The sequence below is a fragment of the Alligator mississippiensis genome, chromosome 3 (assembly GCF_030867095.1).
Source record: "Alligator mississippiensis isolate rAllMis1 chromosome 3, rAllMis1, whole genome shotgun sequence".
In the NCBI taxonomy this organism is placed as follows: domain Eukaryota; kingdom Metazoa; phylum Chordata; order Crocodylia; family Alligatoridae; genus Alligator; species Alligator mississippiensis.
Window position 1 is genome coordinate 187,292,166 of NC_081826.1, and position 27,469 is coordinate 187,319,634.

General features: G+C 39.2%; 1 protein-coding gene across 14 annotated transcripts in view; it reads left to right on the top strand.

Annotated features, from left to right (window-relative positions):
- PTPRD (protein tyrosine phosphatase receptor type D) overlaps window positions 1-27,469 on the top strand; it is a 2,106,329-nt gene that overhangs the window by 2,003,861 nt on the left and 74,999 nt on the right. For all 14 annotated transcript variants that reach the window (XM_059724729.1, XM_059724732.1, XM_059724733.1 and 11 more), the window contains 2 exons: window positions 11,405-11,528; window positions 25,845-26,020. In XM_059724729.1, the coding sequence (XP_059580712.1) occupies window positions 11,405-11,528; window positions 25,845-26,020 (300 nt within the window). The remainder of the gene's footprint in view (window positions 1-11,404; window positions 11,529-25,844; window positions 26,021-27,469) is intronic.

The window sequence follows — 27,469 nt, forward strand, 5'->3', positions numbered from 1 at the left end:
GTCAGAGTGTGTTGTCTCCAGAGATAACATCCTTGTTAACAGAGGTATATAGAGATGAGAGATAACATGAGATAGCCCTACTGTCTCTCTGCAAGTTTGTGTACACACAGCCAAGCCCTTACCTTTCTCTAAAAGTGCAAAGTTTCAAGAAGGGAAATGAATAAAGGATATCAAATAACAAGAATGCACTTCTTGTAGAAAATGAAGATTAAATTGAGACTCCCGACCAGTGATTTAAAATATGACTTGAATCATGATTTAAATCAATTTGATTTAAATCAAATCCACCCTGGTTTATGTCTTCTTACAGCAAGACAAATAAAGAGTGAGTGTATAATTCAATATGGATATTTTTTATATATATATATATTTAAAGATTTGCATAGGTTTAGAAATCTATTATAGCACGTGTTCTGAAATCTGCTGAGAAGGCAAAGATCAAAAGGATATAAGAAGAAAGTTACAGGATGTATATTATTTCAGTGATATTCCAGTTCAATTTATGAACATTTTAATCCTGTTTAGGTAAAACTTTGTTTTGAAAATCCCTCCCAGGAAAGATGACAGTCCTTGCACATATTTTTTTTTTTTAATTAGTGTTTGTACAGGCTTGAAGATAACAGTGAAAATTTAAAGAGGTGTATCTCATGGGCATCTTTTAAAAATCTTTCAGTTTAGGAAAAACTACACTTACACCATATACCAAATAGCTTAAGTGATAGGTATTTTTTATTTTATAAATGAAAATGTTTGCATGAAGCCAGAATGTATGTACCTCAAAGCACGGACCTCTTCCTGCTATCTATTTCCCTCCTGAAGTGGAGCATAACCATCTGCTTTCAATGCATAATCATTCTTACAGCAATCAGTTGTGGCATCATGGGCAGAGAATTATAATTCCAAATGTAGAATAGTAGAAGACCTCTTAAGACTGAAGGAAGAGAAATACAGAAAGTATAAGTGAAAACAGTGTATATTTTTGTTCTGTATGTGGTGTATACTTTAGTGCGTACCTTGTTTGGCTTTGACATGCTTTGGCTATAAGGCTAGTATGTCAGTATTTTACTGGAGATAATTTCATTTTTGGGTGGCTCCTCCAGGCACCTTGGGCTATATTCTGTCTCAGGAGATATGCCTGTGCAAGGGAGTAATCCATTTAGGGCTTCCTCAGACCTTAGCTTAGGCCTTTTAGGCATAAGCAAGGCCACTTGCTGTTTTGCTCCCTTCCAAGATCAAATGGGTGAGGAAGAACAGAAAATGAGCATACTCTTGCTTTAGTCATGCTTCAGGCTGCAGCTTAAATATGTGCATTATTTTCTGCTCTCAGATTCTGTGATATGATTATACTTAACATAATTGAATATACTATTTTTGGTATATGTTAGTCTGTATATATATTTTTGTATGTGTGCATGCACAATTGTATTTTTAATAAGTGTGGCTATGAGTTTTGTTTGTGGATTGAAGGCATTCAGTAGGAAATGAACAATATAATTGTTCACATTTCAGCTCTGATTTTTGGGCCCTATTTTCTATTTCTTGTTTGGTCCAAACTTGCACTGACTTTGTAGGGGAGATTTGTGTGCATGAAAAATGTAGAATCAGGACCTAAATCTGTCTAGAATGACAGCCCTTACAGTGTGATGCACAAACCCCTAATGTAGTGGGAAAATCTAATTCCATTGGCAACTTGCCATGATGATATATTAATGCTCATGCATTTAGCATTCATGTTTTGCTAATGCAATATGTAAATCTCATTCTATTAGCAAGTTTCCTGCATAATATAATAGCATCTTATTATAGATTCATCAGATATGATATAAAATTCTCATTGCAATCACTGATATTGGTAAAAGAGGGTCAGATTGTTCATTTTTATGGGTAGTTGACTACTTTCTCCCTTTGCAGAGTCTATTTGTCTTGATGTCTACTAAGTATTCTATTTTCATCAACCTTCATTTTCTCTAACCTTTAATCGTTATTTTCGGTGTAACCCTTTATCCCTTGATGGCCCCAATACAGAGCATCCAGGTTATTTCCTTTAGGTATCAAGGGTTCTTTTCCTGATTCCACCGATAAAACCTGTGCAACTTTTGAAAGCCCCCATTCCCCATATAATCTGCCTAACCAAACATTTCCAAATCTGCACCTTCTTTCTCTTTGCCTGACTTAGTAAAATGGGACGCTAAATTCCATGACACCTAGTATGGTTTTCCTCTGGGAGCTTTGGCATCCTGTTGCTGTCACTCATTCACCAAAACTCTACCACAATATGCTGTATGGAGGCCCTCATTGATGTGGCACAGGTTTTGCTCCACTCTAAGTAGCCTTAAGGCACATGCCATAAACAGCATGTTAACAATTTTGTTTTTCCAGTTTAAAATTATTCCAAGAGCCACCTTCTGTTACCCAAGTCTCCAGTGACAAACATGCTTTATAGGTGGTGCATCACTTCGGTAAATACCACCCAAGTCTCTTCACAATAAGAAAGCAGACAGAATCTTAGCAGCCAGCCATTTGTAACACAATAGTTAAAAGATTAGTCAAAGCATGGGAGGGTAATAACAGTATTACAAATATCTTTATTTCTTGTGCACAAAGCCTCCATACTACACAGTTATGCTGTGAAAAAATCCAGTGCTTTGTTAATGACAGCTTTACTGAAGACAAGCTTTCAGAATGAATATACTAGAAATCCTATTAAAGTGCCATCCATTAAACCATTAGAGCACTCATTAAAACTGTTAGTGCAGACTTGTTATTCATGAGTTATTGGTCTTTCATACTTTTGAAATGTGTCTGCCAATACCACTCTCTCCTTTGTTCCAGCATGGCTATTCAGTCCCACGAAATGTAGATTAGCTTTCTTTCTCCAAAACAGTTCTTGGTTTGGGGAGGATTGGACAACAGAGTGTTGAGTTGGGAAGGAAAAGACTAAAGATTACAGTTAAGGTCCATTTACCTGGATTTGACAGAAACTGTGTTAACTAATATCCCTGTACAGGACTAAATATTAATCACTGGATTAAGCCATCTGGCCCTACATCATAAAGAGGTGCACAGGGAGTATAATATGCTGCAGCAATGAACATATCCTGATATACTAACAGGCATCTGTTATGTTTTTATCATAATGTAAAGCAGCTTTAGATCACTTAAACATTGGGGAGTTAAGGGGGAGAGGAAGGAATTTAATAGCTGAAATTAAGCATTGCACACCACGTATTATTTAATAGTTTAAAAATTCATGATACCATGCTAAAAACCTGAATGCTTTTTTATAATGCACAAATACAACATCTGTTTCTGTTGGTGTCTTATGAAGGTGACCACATGTCCAAAAGTGTCTCAAACTTTACAATTTTGAAAGAGTTGCCATTTAGAAACGGAAAGAAAATGTCTGCAGGTACCACCCCACTCTAGTCTGCCCACTTTGCATAGCAGCAGCAGTGCCTGCTCGGCTGCCTACCTGGTGCACTATGCTGTTCCACGTCCCTGCCAGACTCCACTTTGAGACTTTTGACCAACTGGCTGGAACCACACTATAGAAATTGGATTTACACGAGACGTATGGTCACCCTATTTCTAGGACACTTGGGCACTATAGGTACAGCCAGAAAAGATCAGATAGTGTGTCTCTTTTATAGACTATTAGAGCCAATACAGTACATCATTACCTTATTCAGAATCAGTGGAATGCTGAATCAGCATTTATTTCCATATAAACCACATATAAGATTAAATGCAGTAAAGTATTAAATTCTGGCTGGCTGGTCAAAACTGAAAACATGCCATATACCTTATTAATCTAATTAATTAAGTGTAGTTGTTTCCTCAATGTTCAGAATCCATACATTGAGCATTGCGGCATACTGAAACCGGGGCAGGGAGTCTCACCATGACAATAATTACCATATATACTCAAACCCAAGACAATTATTTTTCCCCAGTCAGTCCAGGGAAAACAAAGCCTCATCTTGGTTTTGAGTCCTGGCCCAGGGTAGGCAACAGCTCATCTTTGGTTTCAGGTCCAAGCTTGGGGATGAAGTTGAAGCTGAGCCACTGCCTGCCCTGGGTCAGAATGACTCATTTGATGAGGGGGAAGGAGGCACATGGCCAATGGGAGCATGGGTGAGACTGCAGGGTGCAGGGAAGAACCTGTAGCTGATCCCCCCAGAACTTCCCCCTCATGCCTGTGCCTTAGGCCTCATCTTCTGCGTCCCCCATCCTCTACTCCCCTCCCCACAGCTGCCTCTTCTCCTATTACCTTCTGCTCCAGCTCCAGTCCCTCCAGTGCTGACCCAGCCTGGCAGGGAGCTGCTGCTCCTTCCTCCGGGCTGGGCTGGGCTGGGCTGGGGCCCAACTGATGCCATGCTACTGCTGACTGCCCCAAAAGAGCAGACCTATAGCAGAAGGTAAGGGGGAGAGGATGGGCAAGGCATGGTGCGGGAGGCAGGCTACAGAGGCAAAGGGTGGGGGGGCAGTCTGAAAGTGGAAAACAGGGTGGGGGGAGGATGTTGGTCCCAGGCCAGGGGGCAGGCACAGGTACAGAGGAGCAGACAGCAGAGCCACTGGACAGGCAGCGGCTTCTCCTGCGGCCACCCAGCACAGCCCCAGAACTGCCTGCCTCATCTTGGTGGGAGAAGTCAGGGGAGCAGCCGGACAAACTGTGGCTTGAGCTGTGGCTTTTCCCGCAGTCGTCCAGCGCAGTCCTGGCACTGCCTGCTTCACCCGGGCAAGGGCAGCTGGGGGAGCAGCCAGACAAGCTGTGGCTTCTGCTACCCATAGCCCCTGCTCCCAGAGACCGGTGCAGCCCCAGCTGAGCAGCATTTGCCCCACCCTTCAGCCCCCACCTCCCGCAGGGGCCCTGATCTGCCCCCCCCCCCCCCCACGGCCCTTTCCTTCGCCCTCCCCTTCCACCGACAGACCTGTATCCAGCATTCAGTGTCATAAAGTTGAAACCCATGTTGGAACTTCAAAACCCAGGTGTCAATTTACAAACGTCATAGCTGTGGTTCATCTGTAAATCGAGGACTCCCTGTAATTCATTAGCCCTTTTCTTAGTCAGAATACGCATATGAATTCCTGGTCACTTGGTATGGGGAAAGCTATACTGCACCCATATATTTTGGGTTTATTTACCCCTACCCTCCCTTTAATCTGTGATCAAGGAAAGAGAAATACTGGATGAAGATAAAAGTGTGCATATGTTTTTAAAAGAATTCAAAAATTCATTGGCCATCCTGTCACAGATGATGAAAGATGTTGCTGTTGTGTTGCTGAACTATAAGTACAGTAAATATGGATTAGTAGAAGGAGATTTTGTGACTTAAATAACATATAACAGATAGAAGATGAAGCTGAAAGAGAATGGTGTGAGCTGTGGAAGATCAAGCTTTGACAATGGACTGTTGTAGCAATTCCTTAGAATATAGAATCTTTGAAAATAATAAATTAATATAGTGTTGCATGAGCCTGTATGTTGTACTTGAAAAATAAAACTGTGGATTAATAGAACCTGTGATGCAAATAAAAATTCTGGCTCTTTGTGCCATTGGAAGAACAGAAGCATGTTCTCTTCCCCCTTTCCTAAATTAGAAAAGCTTGAAAACAGGGAAAGGATGCACTTAGCTTCATCCAGCTCTTGTTTCTTGTTGAAACTTTAATCTGTTAAATTCTTCTTCATACTCTAAGTTGCATACAAGTGGCTCAATAAATGAAGCAATCACTGTACCAGGCGAATCACTATTTAAAAGTACCTCACTGTCACAGTGGTTCCTGGAATCACAGATTTGAAGAGCATAGCGCTATTAGAAGCAGTATGTTTTCTGGGGAGGTTGTCTTGAATATCCAGTTTGTGGTGAGCAACATATGATACTTTCTCTACCCAATAAGCCATGAATCATCTTATTTTCAGTAGTAAAAGTAAATGTTTTACTCTTCCACTTAATACCTAAAATGGCATCTGCCCCTGAGTGGTGGGCAGAACCCTTGAAAAATTGTTGGCAACCTTTTGAGACTTCAAGTTGGAATGATCCAGCTTGGGTCAGAGATGGGCAGGTGGTAGGACACATTTACCTCTGTTTTTCCCTGCCAAGGGAAGTGCCAGTTTCCATTGCTTGTCCCTGCCATGGCACGAGTTAAAACACATTACAGGAGTCCTTGCCCCCAAATGCAACTGAAGCCCCATGTATATAAACCAGATCCACCCCAAGGGTTGTAGGTTGCCAACCTGTTGTAGAACAATCTTCTCTAAAGTACCCTTTGAGTGATATGCTATCATTCCTATATTTAAAAAATAATAATTTTACAAACTGATTATATACACCCAAGCATAATTTCAGAAATTATCATGTTGCATGTTCATTGTGATTTCTGTTTTGCCTCTTACCACTGGGTCTGTGAAAGATGTTTTGGCCTGACAGTTGCAGGATTTAATCTGCACCCAAACAAGAATCTGTTTGCAAAGTTAGAAGAAAATACATCAAACTTCTTTTCTAAATTGCAGGTTATTAAAAAGTATTGCTTCACTAACTAGTGCCTAGCATGTGTGGACACGATAAGATGTCAGTCCTTAGGTTCCTACATGGAGACACTGAGCTATTCTGCTACCACTACTGATAGCCAGACAAATTGGATGATAATAGAACTAACTCACTCAGCAAGAAGCAAGGCAGATTCATTCTCTAAGTTAGTTTGACTGCTAAATAGAGTTAAGTTATCTTTAAATTCCCCAAATAAAAATAATAAATAATTCCAAACAGATTGAGCTGATCATTTTTACAGATGTCCTTCATATTAAAATATCCATAAGATTACACATTGCATTCTCCACTGGGAATGGTCAATTTGTACTGCCTTGCCAGCCTAAAATGAGCTTATAGCTGATGTAACAAGCCCAGGGAGGAATCAGCCCCGTTCTTCCAACAGGCTGAAGTCAACATGAAGTTCCTATCTCACTCCAGGCTGGGAACTGGAAAGGAAGCAATGCTCCCTGGAAGGCACAGCTGTTTACCACCCCTTACAAAGGGCAGGCAGTAAAACTGCAATTACCTTTCATTATATTTGAGAACTGTTTATCTTTAAATGCACAATATATTTATGAACCAAAGAAACATATTGTACCTTTGTGATCTGCATCTTGGTGATATCACCTGTTTTGCAACCAAAGTAACAACATTTTGAAAACAAGAAAACATTTTTGCCTGATGAGTCCTTTTAAATGTTTTGCCATTTAGGTAGCTAGAAGGCCATTGCCCACATGTGGTTTGTAATATAGATGGACATGATTTTCCTGTCTTGTGAAAGTTTTTGAAATTTTAAATATGTTTCCCATTCCCTGTTGAAATGAACTCAAGACCATAAAAACCTTGAAAGAAAGAGAGCGAGAGGAAGTCACTTTTCCAGAACAGCCAAAAGCCCAATACAGTAGGGAATTCACTTGGGGTATGAGCGCTCAAGGTTCAGTTCCATGGTTTGAGTCAAGCACTTGAGCATTAGTTTTCCCTGCATTTCAAATATGTACCCTAACCACTGGGTTCTAGAGGAGGTGAGTCTCTCTATCTCTCTCTGTTAGGTTTTAACCAGAAATGCCATCCTTGAAACTGGTATACAGTTTCATCTGCCATACAGAAAGTTTTGATTTAAGCAAATTGACATTTTCCAATTTTAAAAAGCAGTATACCAGCTGTTTTGTCCATGCTAGGTCCTTCCATGGTAAGTAGTAATAAGTAATCTATTATTTTCCAGTCAATGATACAGGGATTTCCTGACATAATATCATTCCATAGGGGAGATATAATTAATTTATACGGATTTGACTTAATACTGGCATTTTTAAGTTGTACCGTTGCTTCATTTTAATTTGATTTCTTCAGTCAAGTTCACCTCCTTAAATTTCATGTTTTTCAGTTTGGCAAACTTTATACAATATATGCTTCTTGCAGTAAATAATTTAATCAGATTGAGTTATAGATACAGATGGGCAAGTACAGAATCAAAGACCATTCAGACACTGTTTCTTGTTAATTGCTTCCTGATCTGTAAGAAAGCAATGTAAGTTGAGGATCTGTCAAACTTGGAGTCAACTTTGTCTTTCAACCTCACCTTTTATTTCATTTAATCGTAATCCAACATGACACAAAGCAACGCAGTGAAACAGGACACAACTCGTGAAGAGGAGTCAAGAGAATTATTTTCTGTTTTCCAGTTTCATTGTAGGTAGCATGTCTTATCATAAATGAAGCAGTCAGATGAAAAGAACATTTGACTGAAAAGGATTGACAGTATCAACGAACTGGTGGATTAATTTAATTTGGGCAGTTTGACTCATCTCTGGTTGAACCATAGCCTGTGGGAGGCAATTTGATAAGGGTTAAAGAGAAATAACTTCTCAAGAAGGTACTGAATATCTGTCGGATCAGAACTTTAGATTATCATATATCTTGAAAAGTCAAATTTGCAGAACCAGAAATCTTCATGAGTTTGGCACTTTCTCAGTGATATCTCCAATTTCAGGATCCCAATATTTAATTATTTAGCTGGAAGATAACTAAGTTTAAGTACTGAATTCTAATTCAGTGTGAAGCATTACACACAGCTACTGTAGTTTAACTCCTAAATTTCTGTGACAAAGCATGCTGCTGTTTGTTCTTGTATAGTTAACTGTTCAGTTATTTTTGGTAGTTTAGAATGCTGCTGTAGCAGTGATGGTCCACGAATTATGTGAGAGGGAAGGACTTCTTTGGGCAATATCCTTTAGTGGTCCAACTGCATAGCTAGGATAGAGTTAGGCAAGCTTTCACATGCAAGACATTTTCTCAGGTCACTTGAAGAAGAAAGTCCTGCATGTGAAAGCTTATCTAACTTTATCCTAGCTATGGATGTAGTTGGTCCAGCAAAAGATCACCCAAAGAAATTCTAGCCTCTCAGATATTCTTGATGTATATTCTCAGTGAGATTACACAACTGCTATTCTTTTTCCTCCTTCTCAGTTCCATTGGTCTTAGAGACCACTGGCCTTTTTAGACCCCCCTGTCTTTATTGAAAAGGCATATTTTTCCTATGCTGGTAACTTGCTTCAAAATGTTCAAGTACTGCTTACTATTATCCCTACATCATCTTCTTCATTAGCTGCAAACTTGAAAATCACAGGAATAAACTTCCAAGACATGCTTTATTGTTCTCTATTGTGTCTTCTTAACCACAAGCCCTGCCTGTTGAAATTGTTGGCATTTAGGTTAATTGACAGGGCCTTAATACTTTATTGATTATGGTTCATCAATTCCAGTATCATTTGTATCAGAACAGTATAATAGTAGGTCGCTAGGACCATACATTTAAAGGGCTTTGGGTGCCTAAAGATATAAATAGGGACTATGAAAAATTCCCATTTTGTGCTTGGGGGTGGGCACTATGGCCCAGATTCTATTCCACCCTGAAAAACTGTTAATACAAAAGGTGGGTGGATCCTCCTTTCCTTGATGCTTTTTGTGTGACTCAGTCCTAATAGTAGGATGATAGTGGGTGCATCTACATGAGACATTTACTGTGCAATTGACTAATTAACTGTGCAGTAAGTCGTGGTGTCTACACGTGAACCGCCATTAGGCTGCAGTAAATACAAGTACTATCCAGCTGCAGAGTAAAAAACGCTGCAGCAGCATACATGTAGATGCTGCCCAGCTGGCTGGCGCACAAGGATGCTTCAGTGCGGGGACTGCCTGCCGACTAGCTCTGAACTGGAACACCCTCATGCCCCAGCGAACCCCTTTACAGCAAATTGAGCTGAGGAGAGCATCCCTGGGCTGGCATCCTGATCCCTAGGACCTCTTGCCAACTGGGATCCTGGCTCCACGTGCTGCAGATGAATGAACTCCAGAGTTTATTGCACCACAGCTATTTGCTCCTAGGCACATGTTCAAATGGTGCACCTGGATGCAACAAACTCCGGGGCAATAAGCTCCGCAGGCTTATTCTAGCTCCGTAATTGCACGTAGCCACATCCAGTGCGTTACAATGGTGTTTTTTTCAGGTAGAATAGAATCACACATAGGCACCTAAGTCCACTTAGATGCCTAATGAATAGAATAGAATCTGGCTGTGTGTGTTATACCTGCTTTTGAAAATATCTCTAGACACATATGGCCGTCCATTCCTGCTGTAGAAAGTGGGATCAGATTATATTATACAATAGTGTGAATCCTAGGAACTGTTCTAGAATAATGACAATTGTAACTCAGTAGCTATTCAGGGCAGCTAATAACCTGGTACAACAATTTCATTGCAGTTTTTGTATTTTATTGTTGCTCTAAACCTCACCTTTTTGAAAAAAAACCCACAGAAGACATCAATATTTCTTGTATTGACTATGAGATGCCAAGTTTAACTCCAGAGGGTATGTGCCTAGAATGTAGATATATGAATAGTGCCTCTATATTCTAAGCGACTGTAGTCCAGCTATTCTTTTTTCTCATCTTCAGGCAGGAGATACAATTGTCTGTAAAATTATTTCTAAAGTCTAAAATGAATTGAAAAAATAACTAAGCCACATAAAGTGGGATTAAGGCAGAATTTAAGAACATAAGTTTAAAATTGCAGTTCTGAAAACCCTCAGATTTGTTCAACAACCACATAAACTATGTAGAGACCTCTATATTTTGTGCACATGCCCCAGGTTCCCACAGTATTTATAGATATATGCAATTTTGTGCCTGTCTCATACCTAAAACTCAGTTGGGATTCTAGGAACTAGATGTTTCTAGAATCTTACAACATCCCCAGTATGTGTATTGTATAGGATCTGATCAATAGGACCTTCCTCAGTCTAGTGTTTTTACATATTATACAAGTAGTAAACAATATTTGTATTCTACTTGTTCTAGACCATAATCTAGCACATATTCAAAACCAGGTCTGAACCACATCAGAATTTTCATTATCCATATGTAACAAGAGAGTCAAAGATATTTTTGTGGAGTACGTGCCAAACCACAGGTCAGAAATCATAGCTAATTGTCACTGAATTGCTATTCAGTTCCAATTACCATTCATACATGTTATTTTAGAATTTCTGTTCGTCCATCCATACAGAAAATGAACCTTTCCTACTTTGTTTTTCTCTTTCGGATAAGAAAAAATGAGGATCTGTATTAGACAACTAAATGTAACTGTCAATAAGTGTCATAATGACAGACTGCATTTTCTCTTAGGCTGTGGTTGAACGCATAGTGTCATGCAGCACAGTACGCTTGGGTTTTGACTTCGTAGTCCTTTTTATAAAGCTACAGTATATTCAGAGTAAAACTAGCGGTGCATGTTCTTTGCTTCCAGTCTGATTCATGTAATCCTGTGGTCGTTAGCTATTCATTTCTTTCTTTTTTTTTATTTTAACTTTTTTAAGTCAATTGATCCTGGCCAGCAGTTCACGTGGGAGCATTCTAACCTGGAAGTAAACAAACCAAAGAATAGATATGCCAATGTAATTGCATATGACCATTCTCGTGTTCTACTCTCAGCTATAGAAGGTAAGTAGACTCTTAATACAGTGATTCTAATTAAATCCTGAAATTGGTATAATCATGTATCTCCTCTTGTCTTGTAAGTTATGTGAGAACATCAGTTAAATTAACATTTCCTTTAGTAATGATCCTTTTCAAGCATTCATTCTCAATAAAAATTGAGACAGGGTCACATGTAGCAAAGGGGAAGCTTTTTTTACTCAACACATCTCCTCCCTGTATCTCCCTATGTGCATTATAAAGTCTTATCTATGTACTTTTTTTTTACTAATCTAAGTTGCCATTATTTTTTTCTCTTACTAGCTCTGCAGACCCCATACAGCTTTAAGAGCACATGAGATATTTCTCATATATCAGCATAACTGAGTACTAAAATTTTCTAACCACTGAATCCTCACTGCTGGTGAAAATGCTCAAGCCAAAAAAGAATGCACCATGTCTTTTTGGTGCAAGAATGTATTGTAGTTGTGTATGTATTTAATTTAAATATGACCCTTTCAAAAAGAGACTCAGGATGGCTTACAATAGGAGAACAACATATCTTATAAAACAGGAAAAATGTTTATAAAACAGGACAAAGTATAAAACAGGAACCTGCTAAACAATATCTCAGCTTATTGTGCTTGCTAAATGCCTGCCCAAGTAGGAAGGTCTTGTAGCAGTTCCAAAAGACACAAAGGAAGGAGACAAGACAGGAAGGAAGGAGTTCCAGGGTTGAAGAGGGATTATTGAAAATAACCTCCCACACATGCTTGTTAAGCAAATATGTTGCACTGATGGTACTTGGAGGAGATTGTTCTAATCTGACTTTAGGGAGAAGACAGTCCTTTAAATATGTGATGCCAGACTGTTTAGGGATTTATAGGTCAGAATTGGCACACTAAATTACACCCAAAAAGGTTTTGTGAGCCACTGCAGCAATTTGAAGCACTGGAGTTATGTCCTCTTTGCAACCCATCCCCACCGGAGAACAAATTTACATTGAAGTCATTCAAATATTTGTATTTCTGGAACCTCAAAATTGCCTGAAGATGCGCATGGTGGTATACATGCCAGGCTTTTAGTTTTATCTGTCTTTGGCAGCCAGTTCTAAGAACCTGATCATTTCAGACTTCTGCCCTGTGCTGCACTCAGCTTGGAATGATCAGGTCCATAATCTACCTATTTTCCCAACTGCTAAAACAACAAGACTCACTGATTATCATTCAGAGGATTTATTTACTGGTTACCTCTGATTACCAACTGAGTAAGCTGCTGCTTAGGATCAAGTCAGATTTTCAGTTTATTCTTCCAAGTTTACAGCAGTGTATTTGTGACTGCTATAATGTGATGGATTGCATGTTCTAGTGGGACCATTTAAATTATAAAATAAAATTTGCCTGTAGTAAGTTTTGATAGACCTTGTATAATGAATGGAAGAGCTGGAATCAGCTTTAAAATGAAAAATTACTTTTAGTACCTGATTTCTCTATGCAAGGTACAGTTGCTTCGTTTTTAACATGCCACATGTTAAATTGCACAACATTTTAATTTGTAGTTCTAAACAACACCTTATCTTTGGCTACTCCAAATCTGCAGACATTGGATTTAGCAGGGACTGTATTTATAGGTATAATCAATTCTCTAGTGTGCTATGCACAGCCAAGTAAATACTCAGTGAAGGAAAACACGATCCTACAGGTTGAGCTTTACATCTTTGCCTAATTTATTGCAGCTGCATATCGTAGGCTTTGATAACACAGACGTAGTTCTTCAAATATATTAGAAAATTTAAATGATTGCCTTGAAAAAATTGCATATAATAAGCTGCTTACATTTGTTCCACCTATGGAGCTCATTTAACTGGTATTGACTACATTTTTCAGCGTTGTCAGTTACATTTTCTCACTTTATAGAAATATCTAGTTCAACACCACAGAATAAACTGTAATTAGAACTCTTTCGTTATAGTTTTCCGAAAAAAGGAAAATAAAAGAACACTTCTTATCTGGTGTTCCAGGTACAAACAAGGCTAAATAAAAATTGTAATAAATACCTAAATAATCAGGAACTCTGACTGACTCTACAGTGATGTTTTTCTAAGGTGTTTAAAAGTTTTTTGGAGCAAATGGTAAAATTGCATGCAGCCAAATCTAAGGCAAGGAAGATGAGTTTTCACTGGATTTTGGCTGGAAAGAGGAGAACATTTAAACTGCAAATAAATTGACTTGTTGATTCATTACTAAGTTAACCAATGCCTGGGTTCAGTCCTGCCAGATTCCCCTTAACATTACTGACCTAAAACATTTGACTTTCCTGAAAGAAAATGAACATGTGCTGGAAATGGCATTAGACTTAAAAAAAAAAAAAAAAAATAGAAAATGTTTATTAAGGTAACCAAAGATAAGTAAACTAGTCCATAGATTACTTTTTAAAATAGAAAAAAAATGAAAGAGCTAAAAGAAAGTTCTAAATATAATATAGTAAGATATCTATGGAAGTTTCAAAAGGGATTTTCTCTAGGAAAGTAATATTTTAAGGGAACAAGAAAACATAACATTTAAACTGCAGTGTTTGATTTCCCTTTTTACAGCAGAAATATTCTGAGGAAATTAAAGTTATTAATGTTTCAAAATCACCAATGATCCTAAATGCAGAAAAACATAATCACAGCCGCTCGGAAGTATCAGTGGTAAAATTACACTCACTCACTGCTTTTTTAACCCACCTAGTGATTTTCCTACCTTTGTTTTAACGTCAGTTTATGACAATCTAAGCACCACAAATTAACCATGGCATGCTTGCTTACATCTGAAATATTTGACTTGAAAATGGCAATGAATTAATTATTTAACTCTGTCTTTTTAGTAGAATCTCTGCAGGGATGTTTTGAATATATGAAAAAGACTGGGTAGGTTTGCACCATGTAGACTGACTAAATCAAGTATCTCCGATTTAAACTATATGGTGCAAATCTTCCCTGCCTCCTTCCTGATTTCAGAATAACATGGCTAACTACCTCTGTGTATGGATATATCCCAGAGTTATTTTATGTGTGTAAGTTGCTAAACTTAATATGCTGATCTTAATATAGTTTAGTAAGTCTTTTTGTTTCAAGCTTTAAGACTTCATTACACCATTTTTGTCAGCCTGTAAATAAAAAAGCATTCCTAGTATGAAAATACATTGGCTTCCTAGTATTTCATTTATTTGACTTCTGCATTTGTTTTCAAACTACCATGGAAATAAATTATTTTAATATTGTTACAGAAACACCTTTTCACAGTAATACTATCCTACTTAGGCAGAGACAGAATTTGGACTATATAACTTTTTTATATCCTCATAAGAATATTTATTAGGATTTTAAATAGCCACGGTCCTTATCCAAAGCTAATTAAAGTAAATGGAAAGATGACTAATAATGCAAGTCAGTAATTTGTTGGGACCTGTGTTCTTTCTAAAATTGAGAATTCCACCCAATTACAAAAACACTCAGGAGGGATCTGAAAGGTTAACCAAGCAATCATTTAACTGATAAGTGCAATGGTAACTGGTTAGCTTACCGGTTATCCTTTAGCTGAGGGTGGGTACAATCTGGCAGGTGAGGGGGTAAGAGAAGTCACATGGTGCTTCAGCAGGAATCAGAAGACAGCAGGGCAAGCAGGAGGGAGGGAGGAGCAAGGAAGAGGGGAGGGGAGGGGTGAGGGGGACTACTACCCATAGGCTAAGAGGAAAACAAGGAGCAGCCTAATGACTCATCAATTTAGCAATCAGCTGCTTGTTCACAGATGATCCCTCCTTCCCTCCCAGAGCAGGGCTTCCCATTGGGCTGTGTTGTCTGGCCGGTCTTGCCTCCTCCCCCTGCCAAAGGGCTCCAAGAGCACAGAGTGGCTCCCAGCAGCAGCTGTTTCCAAGCTGCTGTGTTATTAGTTAATCGTTTAACCAATATAATTAAAGGAGGTTAAATGAATATTTTTGAATGATATTTACATCCCTAACACTCATCCACAAATAGTAGCAATGAAATTCATAAGGGCTCAAATTCTGAGCAGTAAAACTAAGATCCATTGAGTTCTTTGTTCCATGTCCTATGTCCTGATTTCCAATAGTTTAAAGTTTGTTAAGCCCTGAAGTTTACGTTTTATGAACTCTTTCCTAGTATATGTTATCTATTATACCCCTGGATGTCTTATTTATACATGTAAACATCCAATCCTTTTCTGATCTTTCTAAGGTCTTGGCCTCAACAACTTCCTCTGTTGATGGGTTCCAAATTCTTAATTCACGTTGTTTGAAAAATTTATTTTATTTCTTTGTCTGAAACCGGAGATATCAAACTCACTCTGTGCTCTACTCTGAATGTGGCCAGCAGGCTCCTCACCAGCCAAATCTACAGGGCCAGTGGCAGCTGCAGACAGCCATTAGCTGCAAAAGCAGCAGTGACAGCTGGGCAAGCAGCCACAGGGTGAATAGTGGCAGGTCAAGTGTCCACAAAGTAAGAAGGCTGTGTCAGTGCTTGCCCCCTGCTACTGATGGCCATCTCTACTGAGCCCCAGAGCACTTGGAATCTGTGGCAGGCCCTTCCCTCTGCTATCCCTGCCCCCAAATTCACTTGCCCTCCAGAAGACCTGTGGGCTGGATAGAGTGGGTTCTTCAGGTCATATCTGGCGCACAGACCATATGACACCCCTAATTTCTATTTACCAACTTTGGTCCCTTTGGAAGGTAAGTTGAAGTTGGTTATGATGATTCCACTATTCTATCTATAAAAAGTACCACTTAGACTTAGATTCCAACATGCAAAGTAAACTCTTCAGTGATGGTGTGTTATCTCAGGGAGGGACATATGAGAGGAGAGCAGAAGGTGGTATCCAATAGTAGTTTCATAGTTGGTAGGGTCAGAAGGGATCTGAGCAGATCATCAAGTCCAATCCCCCGCCATGGCAGGAAAGAGTACTGGGGTCAAATGACCCCATCAGGGTGTTCATCTAGCCTCCTTTTGAAGACCCCCAGGGTAGGAGCCAGCACCACTTCTCTTGGAAGTTGGTTCCAGATCCTAGCCACCCTGACAGTAAAGTGGCGCCTCCTGATATCTCTCCTGAATCTACCCTCTGCCAGCTCGTGACAGTTATTTCTAGTCACTCCTGATAGTGCTCGGGGGAACAGGGGCTCTCCCAATGCCTGTTGGTCCCCCCTGACTAGTTTGTAAATGGGCCCCTGACTAGTTTGTAAATGGAGAACAGAATATCACAATCACAGTCTTAGACATGAATCCATATAGAGTTGAGAGAAGAAAATTTTCCCAATATTTGTTAAATAGAAACTGATAAAATAAGGACAGGTAGACATTTCATTTTAAACATCAAAGGAGGATTTAAAATAGTGGGAAATAAAGTCATTAACAATTTCATATACAGATTTGCCAATCCTTTATAGATGTCTGCAGATAGATTTGCATAATAGTAGCAATTGAAAAAATTCAAGTGTAAATAATATCTATCATATTACAACAGCTTGATTATTTGTCTAATGGGCAATTTTAGCACCTTTAAAATGAGAATGTGAATTGCAGGAAATCTGTGCCTTGGAGATAAATTTTATGGAAAAAAAAAAAAGGCAAGAAACTACTAATATTCTTATTTAATACCAAGTCACTAGTTCCCACTCAATCAGCATTCAATATTTAGGTCACGATCTTTGGATATAGAAAGTACTCTGACAGATTCAAATTGTTGAATACTTGCTGAATAGTTAAGGACAGCTCTGGTAGAGAAGTTACTTGCACTCTCTGTCACACTGCAGTTTTGTTATGCTCTGTTAACAAAAACAAAATCAAGGGCTTTGAGTGATTTCCTGCCCCTTCCCTTCTGCAGATGCAGAATGCTTTAAACACAGCAGAACTACTGCACAAAAGGATAGCAGGGCGGAGAGGGGCAGGACTCCAAGAAGACCATAGGGAGTTTATTCCATTCGTTCCCCATACACATTACCTTGTGTCCTTCACACCTTGTGTCCTTTAAGGAGACCCTTTAAAAAAAGTCCATTAGTTTAGTGGAACAAAGATTTTACAGGTAAATAAAGATTTGGCTTTTGGTGGTTTAATGTAATTTCTGTTAATAAAATCACCTTCCTGCAGAATAATTTTGCATTAAAAAGTTTAAACTGTTCTTAAGTGAAGTAGGGTTTTAGTTTATAATTAGTATGAATACTCTTTGAATTATAGTGTGTCATATATACCTTCATGTTAATATTTACATCCAGTTAGGACTTCCTGTGATAGATACTATAAATGTTACTCAACCTTGAAGAGCTGGAGAACTTTATCAATAATCTGAGTTTTGAGAGCCACAAAATAATCACAGTATGATGCCCTCATATTGCATTTCAGTATTTCCTTTGTAATACTCTGTCAATAGGACAGTGTCATCACAATGCATTGTTGTCATGGTGCTGACACTGGGCCATTAATATCTATGGCTCTCAATTACTTCATTTATGAATTTTTCTCCTTTTTTTTCCTCCTCCTACTTTTCCATCCTTTCCTGGTCACATATCTTTCTGTTGAATAATTTTAAACATTTGAAATCTTCTGTAAATGATTGTTTCCTCTAAGAAAACCCCCTCAGACTTCTTTGCTCATCTATACCTGCTTCCTTTCCTAGATAGAAATTTTGTAGATTGTCCCTTTCTCCTTCTGAGTAGATCATTCCTGCTCTCAGTTCCTCCATGCCAGTAACTGTGAGTACTCACTCCTCACCCTCATTCTTTTCATGTCTGTTCCTTTTTGGTTTCCACCTCCATTCCTTCCAACCCTACTTTTCACCAGTTTCCTGCCATTCTTCATATTCTGTTCTTCCTTCTACAGCTCTATTTGTCATTATTTTCTTTCTCCCTTGAAATGCTATTTCTCTGTCTCTCTCTTTTGTCCCCCCCAACTTTTCTGATCCTATTAAATTAATCCTCAAGCCCCAAGCCATATTGTGTACCTCCCAGCCCTAATAATTTATCTTTTTCCACTTTTTCTTTCCCATCCTTTCTTAAATTACTTTGATATATACATTTTCCTTATCCCTTGTGAAAGTTCTTAGTTTTATCAATATTTATTAGTACAAGATTTTTGCTATATTGTTCTTTTTTCATTGAGCTTCTAAAACACAACATTTGTACCATGCTGCTGCTTGAATTTAGTAATCTCCTTACCAATACATATCTTGTTACAAGAGGACTTTCTCAGAAACAACATTTTTATGTGCTTCCAATAGCTATTTTAGTTCATTTCACCCTGACATAGTTCAAAACATCAGTGATTGATTTAAGCTGATAGTACAGCTTCATCAGCATTTTCAATTCATCATTACATTTTCTCAAGTTAATTGTTTACAAGCATGACAGAATTTAATCCTATTATTCAGACTTTTTTTTTTTTGTACTTAACAGCGCATCTTTTAGAGAAGCGGAACAGAAACGAAGGTTTATGGTTTAATTTGTCTTAAATAGAAAGACTATGCAGTATTTAGCCTTTGTAAAGACTTGAAACAATTTCATGATGTGATTTCAGTCTGTGAATAAAATGTGAAGTCTAATTAAAGCTATTTAAGATGACAACTTTCTTCAGGGAATCAAAGGAATAATGCTGAGGTCTGTATTACCAGTCTCCTTGTATGGGTCTTGAATCTCTCTTACCTGTGTACGCAGAGAGTGTAGTGATTGTTTTACTCTTATTTTATGATGTGAAAAAAGTCCAGTAGTAAATCACTAACCAAAAAGAGTATGCTTTTTCTTTAATAATAATAACAATAATTATAATAATTATAATTATAAATTCTTATCTTTTTATATTTGAATTATGTTACAGAGTAATTTGGTTTCATTGTTTTTATCATCTTTTTTTAAAGTTTTTTTTCTTCTGAGATATTTTAAAAGTTGAAGTTATCTGTGATCCTACATTCAACTATTATTGGCATCGTAGTGTTAGAGGCCCCCTGCCAGGAAGAAGAGAGAGCCTGCAGACTGGTCATACCTACCTATAGAATAGATGTGATAGACTTCTTCTATACCACCTGGAAGCTCAGTCTTTAACTGAGGCAGGAACTAGGATACTTTCATTGGTCAAACTTCTATAAGGAGAAGGATGATGAAGAGGCTGGGCAAATTCAATGCTCAATCACAACAATATAAACCTAGAGTAATACTATTTATGCCAGTAATGTTACTCCGGTTTCACACTGTGTGAACTGAATGTACAATTTGGTCCATTATCCCTTTCCTGACCCAGGGCACATGAAACAGGCATGCCAGAAAAACTGGCCTCTCTGTTACACCTGGATTTAACTAATGATGGCAATTGCTGCTTGATTTGTGGGCAAGATGCCTTCAAGCTATGACAACTAACAAAGTTTTGCAGGATTTCATCATAATGCAGTCAAACTGGCTGTCATGATAATTTTTGTGATATTAGACTTGACACAGGATTTTCCAGCTTTCTTATCTCAGAGAAGTGGTTATGGGCAAAGAAGTGACTCCATAAAATGATATTTTAGTATTTACATATATTCCCCTGTGATGACTGATTCACTTCTTCTCTGTTTACAGGTTTATTAGTATACTTGTGCACTTGCACTTAGGTAGTCAAAAAATTACTAGGCACTTCAGAGAATAATATGATAAGGTCCAGAAGGGATTTGTATGTGTTTTGGGAAGGTGACTGAGAAAATAGACAATATATGTAGTTTGTAGGAATAGGAGGGGTGAGTGAGGTGAGGATTTCTGAAGCTGAGTGAAAGTTTCCTGGGTGCATGAGTATACATGTGAGTAATTGGGACAAGATGACTGGGAGACTGAGTAAATAGGTATAGACCAATTTCCGATCACTTATACTGATAAAAGTATAATATCTGTACCTGGCCATAATGGCCAAAGCAGACAGGCTGAGGACTCTACTGTTATAAGAAGATGTTTTCATGCAGAGATTTTGCCTCATACAGGTGTTCAGTTTCTCTTGGCCTGAGCAACAGCAGTCATGTGCCTGCATGTCTGTTCTGTTGCAAACTGGTTCAACCTAGGCAGGTGAGACTAGGGCGCAGACAGAAGTGACATTTTTCATGTTATCTGGCTCCTGAAAGCATTCTTCAGGGCAGACAGAGCTGCAGTGAACTGCACGCGGCAGCACTGGGACCCAGAGCCCTCCAAGGCCCCTGCAGCACTGCCATGACCTGCAGCAGCTTTCTTCGCCTTGCAGCATGACCCCTCCCCCCCACTGGGAAGAGGCCTGCACTCAGGAAAACCGTGATCTGGGCTCCTGCCCCCATCATGGGTTGTTCCCCCTTGCCGCTCCAGCGGGCAGGCAGCAGCATGACCAGATGCCTCCGGCTGAGTGGATCCAGCCTGTGGAAGGGCTTTGTCTGGCCCCCAGTGGGTCCCTCAGTCCCTCTGGACCAACGCACCATTCCCTGAGCGTGCAGCTGGGCTAGGGCTGCTCCGCAGCAAGACTGCCTTTCGAGGCAGCCCAGCCGCAGCAATTCCTTTGCTGGTGCTGCTGGCACCAGCCCCGTGGTACAGGCAAGGACCAGCATGCACAGCCCTGACCCTGCACACCCCATGCCAGCTCCAGGCTTACCTGTCTGAGCTGAGCAGCAGCAGTGCAGGAGAGAAACTGCGGGTCAGCGTTGGGGGGAAGCAGTCCCTCCCACTGTCTCACCTGCTTTGTGCAGAATTGTTTTATTATCTTGATAAGGGAAGAATATGTGGTGTTGTGCCCAGCAGATGTGTTTTGTAAACCATTAACTCAGATTTCCATATTCAGGAGCATCATGAAAAAGGCTTGCAATCTACTGAGAGACAGCCTTTTGAACCCCAAATCTTGTCCTCCATAAATTAAATTGATGCTTCTCAAGTATCCCCTCAATGTAGATTTATTAGTAGGCAATATCAAGAACTCAGTTGGGGTGGCTTTCAATATGTATGAATTCAAAAAATGTCTCTGTTGGATTGTTCAATTGGCAGGATGAAAATATGTCATCCTAAAAACAAACAGGAACGGTCCACAAACAAATTTACTGAGGACAAATGGAAAAGAAAATAATATCTCTAGATGAAACAGCTGCTAGTACAGAAATATGACCACAGCAAAAGAATCTAGTGGGGAGTGAGAAAAAAGGGATGAGCGAAAATGCATGAATTTTGTATTCATAGTAAGAGGTCATCTGTGGATAGTTAAAAGGTAGGGGAGAAATCTCAGCCTCCACCCTAGTTCCAATATGTGTCTGAGTATTATGGCTGAACATTACAGTAGCAGTTAGGTGAGGGTCCATTCTCTAGGCTACCTAAAGTATCCTTATGTGCAATAAATCTGATCAGGAAAAAATGTCTTGCTTTCTATGCAAAATTTCAAAGATTGTTTTTGTATTCCCATCATCCTTTTTATGAGGGTTGGGGGAAAGGATGGCATTAAAAACCTAAAAATAAAAATGTAGGTTTGTAAAACTGGACATTGTTTATTTTTTATCAAAAATCTCTGACTTTTTAAGAAAATAGAGTCTTCTCAAGTTACCTTTTTGTTTCAGTGAACAAAATGTTAGGCAAAAATGTTCATCTGCTCCAGTGCATAGATTAGGCCGCCTTCCTGTGACCAGGGGTACCTGTCTCTCTCCATCTGCTCTCTCTCCTTCCTGTTCTGCCTTTCCTCCCCTGAGACATTTGTTAAGAACTTTCCTTCACACATATTAAAAGCCAAAGCCAAGTTGTAGTTGTAGTTGAATAAATCACTGCTCTCACACACAAAACAAAGAAACAAAAACATCTAGACATCTTCCCTGAGCCTCTAAGGCAAATTGGCAATCCAAACTAAAATTAGCCTCCCCTATAATCCATAGTTGTTAAATCCTTTCCAGATTTTTTTTGATTTTACTTAGCATAATAATAAATCAGTAGCCTTATTCAATACTAATAATGTGTTAGGATGAAAAATTAGGTGTAGCCAAAAAAAAAATCTCAATTTATTGGAAAAGGAAAGATTTATTCATGAGATATTTACATTGGGCAGACAGATTTCCTGTTTACTTTGAAAGGCTTGATATGATTTGCTCAGCTAGTGTTAGGAAGGGCAGAAATGCATATTGCATTAGTGGGAATGACTGCCAATACAAAAGTTTTGGAAAAGGTAGGATCAATTATACCTGATCAGGTTGGACTTGAGGGATTCTTTCCTGAGGTAGAGGTTGGATGGTTGTATCTGTTAATGATGTAACAGATGCATAGTTCACTATAACATATATTCCAAGAAATACAATTCTGTTATTTTTTTAAATCATAGTGTTGGTTATGATCTCCCATGGATTCCATTGTGGAGCATTTAATTGGCTCCCTTGCTAAGCTCGGCCCACAGGGCACTTTGACATGTGCTCTGGGGGTGGGGAGGGCAGTGCTTTAATTAATTAAAGTGCCACCACATCTCATGTATCAGCATCCCCACACTTAAAAATGGCAGCAGGGGCACTTAAACTAAAGCTTGTTCAACAAACGTTAGTTCAGGCACTCCCACTGCCATTTTTAAGTGCGGGGACGCTGATACGTGAGAAGCAGGAGGCTGCTGGAGTGCAGTAATTGCCATGCTCCAGCACACTTGATTAATTGAGTCTGCTCTGACAGGCTGGAATTCCAGGGCATTGGAGCAGCCTCCACATTTGTGTATAGGCGCCCTAATTGCATAGTGTAGTCATTTCAGCAAAAAAAACCCCAAACTTGCATGACTCTCATGCACAATTCCACATGAGCTAACCAATGCTTTGAAAACATGCAATAGTTTTTCATGTTTGAATGAGAAAAGACAGATCAGTTTCCCAAACCCCAGTATACTCAGCATTTCATATGCCTTCCTCAAAAGTATCAGTGAAAAACACTAACACTGAAACTATAGTATTAGTATGTAAAGTCTTCAAAAGAGTACTCATGTCCTTTAGTTAAGGCCAGACTGCACCTTAAGCCTACATCTCCCTTCTTTGAAGAGAATGTGCCCACTAGAAAAAGGGTATTTTGGAGTAGGGAACTCCCGCTCCCTCCTGTGGAAACTGTTTCACTTTACACAAATAAAGAACTGTCCATTGGACCTGAACAAGGACTTGTGTGACTCTATGGCCTAGTGGGTAGGGAATTCACATGAAGGGGTTAGGCTTTAGATCTGGATTCTATCCCTCCTTCTTTTTTCATGTCCTTGTGACCAAGTATTTAGCAGAATTTGCAAATTCATTGGAATCTGACAGGACCTCACTGTGAGTGCTTCTGTTATGGCCTTGAGCTTGTGACCTCTGGGCTGTCAACTGTGTGCCTTAGTACCCACACCAGCCCAGCTCCCATCTCTCCTTCAGTTAATATGGAGTAGTAAAAAATTTAATCTTATTTGCTGGAGTAAGGGCTGGAACTCCAGTATCCCCCCACTCCTTCAAACTGAGGGCTCTTTGGGCTTGTGTGTAGCACAGCAACATGGCACTTTGGGCAGATAGGGCTGAGCACACCCAGCCCACACCTGGGTGCAAGGTTTGGACTGGGTTTTGGTTGTAGCCGTGTTGGTCTAAGGACTGGGATTTTTACCAGTTCCATGCCTAGTATCTGCTTTTTGCCTTTAGTCTTCAGCAACCATTGGTATACATCTGGGTCTGGAGTATTTCAGAAGGCTTGGGCAGGTGGGGAATGCTCAGTCCTGTCTTCCCCAGAACCAGTCTGTACTAAAGCAGTATAGACAAACCCTTGCGCATATGCTTTTGCTCTCCCTGTCTGGCACAATGAATATTTAGTTATGCCTTGCAGGCAGAACAGCACCAACTGGAGGCATGAAGAAAATAGCTATAGTTTAGTAGTTAGGGTACTTTTTAGGCCAGGAACATACTGAATACAGGTCTCCCGCATCCTGGTTTAGTTTGCCTCCCCTTTGTCCATCCTTTGTTGGGGGGGAGTTGTTTCCCTCTCTGAGGGTGTTTTGAAAGGAAATATTTACCTGCCCTTGATTCTTATTTTTAAAGAAAAGACTTAGGTTTCCTTAAGAAAGCTTTTAAGTCTGTGTATCCCAATGAGGAGGTGAGATGTCTAAATCCCTAAGAAGGATTTACTACTGGCTACCTATGGCACCTTCTTATTTAACTTGTTAACCCAGCCCATGCATTATATAGAAATGCTAAGTATTTCTTTCACAACTTCTGTGTGGAACCAGCCCTCTGCACTTGTCTCAAAGGAATAGTCCAGAATTTCTGTGCATGATCTAGAGTCTGCCTGTGTCACATATTGGTTTAACTGTTATTCAGACTCATGACAGTGCTTTTTTCAGACATATACTTTATAGTAGGTGATGCTTTTTCACACCTGGGCTCCATTATTTATTTTGCTAAACAATACACTGCTTAAATAACACAGCAATCTAATTATGGAAGGGATGCACGCAGCAATCATTCTGAGTCCATCAGCACTTTTTCAGTATTAACAATGTAGAAAGAATTAAACCATTGGCTCTAGTAATAGTTCTGTGCTGGTTACTGTTTTCCCTTTGTCCCTAGCAAGGGAACACAACCACTGAAATACTTAGCAAGAAACAGACAGTGCTTCACAGTAGGCCACTCCCTGACAGTAAATCAGAGAATTGTGAGCTGTCCCATATGCCATTCAGTTCATAAACTGTATATAAGTACTGGCCAGTAGGCAGTGGAGCATACCAAGCCGCATACAATCTGAAGAGACAGTTTATTCTCCATCGAACCCCAAAGGACATCCATGCAAAACTTGGTAGGTTAGATTTTGCACTTTTGGCAGTGATTGCCTTCATCTTTTAGAGTTACTTTACAGTTGTTTTGCTTGCTTTTTCTCTCTTTTGTAAATTATTTTTTGTAGCAAAACAGCCAAAAGTGATGGGTTGCATTAAAGATAGAAGAGGAAACAAAGAGACAGCTGGAGTGTGATTTCTCATTTGTTTCTTTTGACACATTTTATTGACTGATTGATCACCATTTTGGTAGACAGATATCAACACAGCTTTAAATTAAGACAAGCATATATTATAGTTGCAGCCAATATGACCTTTCCAATTTAAGCAAAAAAGAGGTTATTTCACTTAAATATGATTCCAAAGGAAGGATATGCCCTTACCTAAACCCCAAGCAAGGAAATGCCCTTGTCTAAACCCCTGCCACCAGGGTAGTTGACATCATGACCTTATTACATTAATTATTTGTGAGTTGTATAGAATCTGCTCAATAAAGATATGAAGGATTTAGTTGTTACCTGTTCAACAAAACATATCTGAAATGCCACCAGATGAAAAATGATCTCTCAAATATATTCACACTTCTTTCTTTTCAGGCATACCAGGAAGTGACTACATCAATGCCAATTATATAGATGGTTATAGAAAGCAGAATGCCTATATAGCAACTCAAGGGTCTCTCCCAGAAACCTTTGGAGATTTCTGGAGAATGATGTGGGAGCAACGGGGTGCAACTGTTGTCATGATGACAAAACTGGAGGAAAGGTCCAGGGTAAGAAATCTTTATTGCTTTTGTAGATGATACATATATGTATGTATGTGTCTGTATGTGTACATATAGGTATGTATATATAGATATGTATGTATATATACACATATAAAAATACCATTCAATAAGTATATTTAATATAAGCTTGTATTTGGTAGATATTTGAGCTCAAACCTGTGTCCAAGATGTTGTTTAATATTAACTAGGGACGGGCAATTATTTTGGGCAGAGGGCTGCTTACTGAGTTTCAGCAAGGCATTGAGGGCCGCATGACAGGCAGCCCAGGGCAGATTAATATTAATTTTCTAATTTTTTTAGGGGCCCCGTGGGCCGGATAGAGTGGCCTGGCAGGCCGCATCCAGCCCCATTGCCTCATTTTGCCCACCCCGATATAAACATTCTGAGATAAATAGGATAATTGAATGTTGTGAGTATTTCTAATTTACTTTAATGTGACCATAATATGTTAGGCAGAATTCAGAGTAGATGTGTACCCTACAGACTGATTAAATCCTTATAGCAAAAACTTTCATGAGCCTGAGCTCACTTTCTCAGATGCTGTGAAAGGAGATGCACAAGGCACTGTATAAAATTGAGTGATTTAAATACAAAATAAAGGAAAGGGTGCATTATTCAAACTTACTGGAAGACACAGTCCTTTCATAACACAGAGAAGCTGAATGTTTTGTGTTCTAGTAGAAAATGATGTCGTTTGACAGATTTTAATTCTAATTAAAAAAAGAACTGGCAGGTTGTCTAACTGATTCTTTACCAGAACAAATAGACAAGGGTTCTATATTTTGTGCCAGTTTGACACAAGGTAACTGAGTTGGCTTTTTGGATTCGAAAAAAATGTAGGGATCGGTTACTGCATTGTAATAGAATGAAAACCAACTCATACTTTTGCCTAGTCAGTAATGTGGGCCTAACTGACAGAAAAACTGACCATGTTATTGAACTTCAAATCATTTATTTTAAAATATTTTTGTTTTTGTTCTTCTGTACTTTCTGACTTCCTTGGAATCATTTTCTCCTGTTGTACAAACAAAAGATGAGAATGAGATGAGAATCCAAACTTTAGATGTCTGTAGGAAACAAACATTGGAAAGTAGTGCTGGAAAGGATCTTACGAGGTCAGCTAATCCAGCCCCCTGATCAAAACTGTGTCATGCCTGAATAAACCAAATAAGTCTGTCCAACCTGCTCTTCGAAATTTCCAGAGATGGAGATTCTACAACTTCTCAGGGTGGTCTGTTCCAACGCCGTTCCACTCTTATAGTCAGAAAGTTTCTCCTAATCTCCAACCTGAGGGCATTTATATGCATACCTTTTTGTCCTGCAACACACTGGAGATCTGCACGTGAGTTGACATGCACTGTGCTGCGCCACATGCAGTTGTACAAGCGGCGAAATGCACATCAGCACACGGAAAATGGCGGAGGTACACTTTTG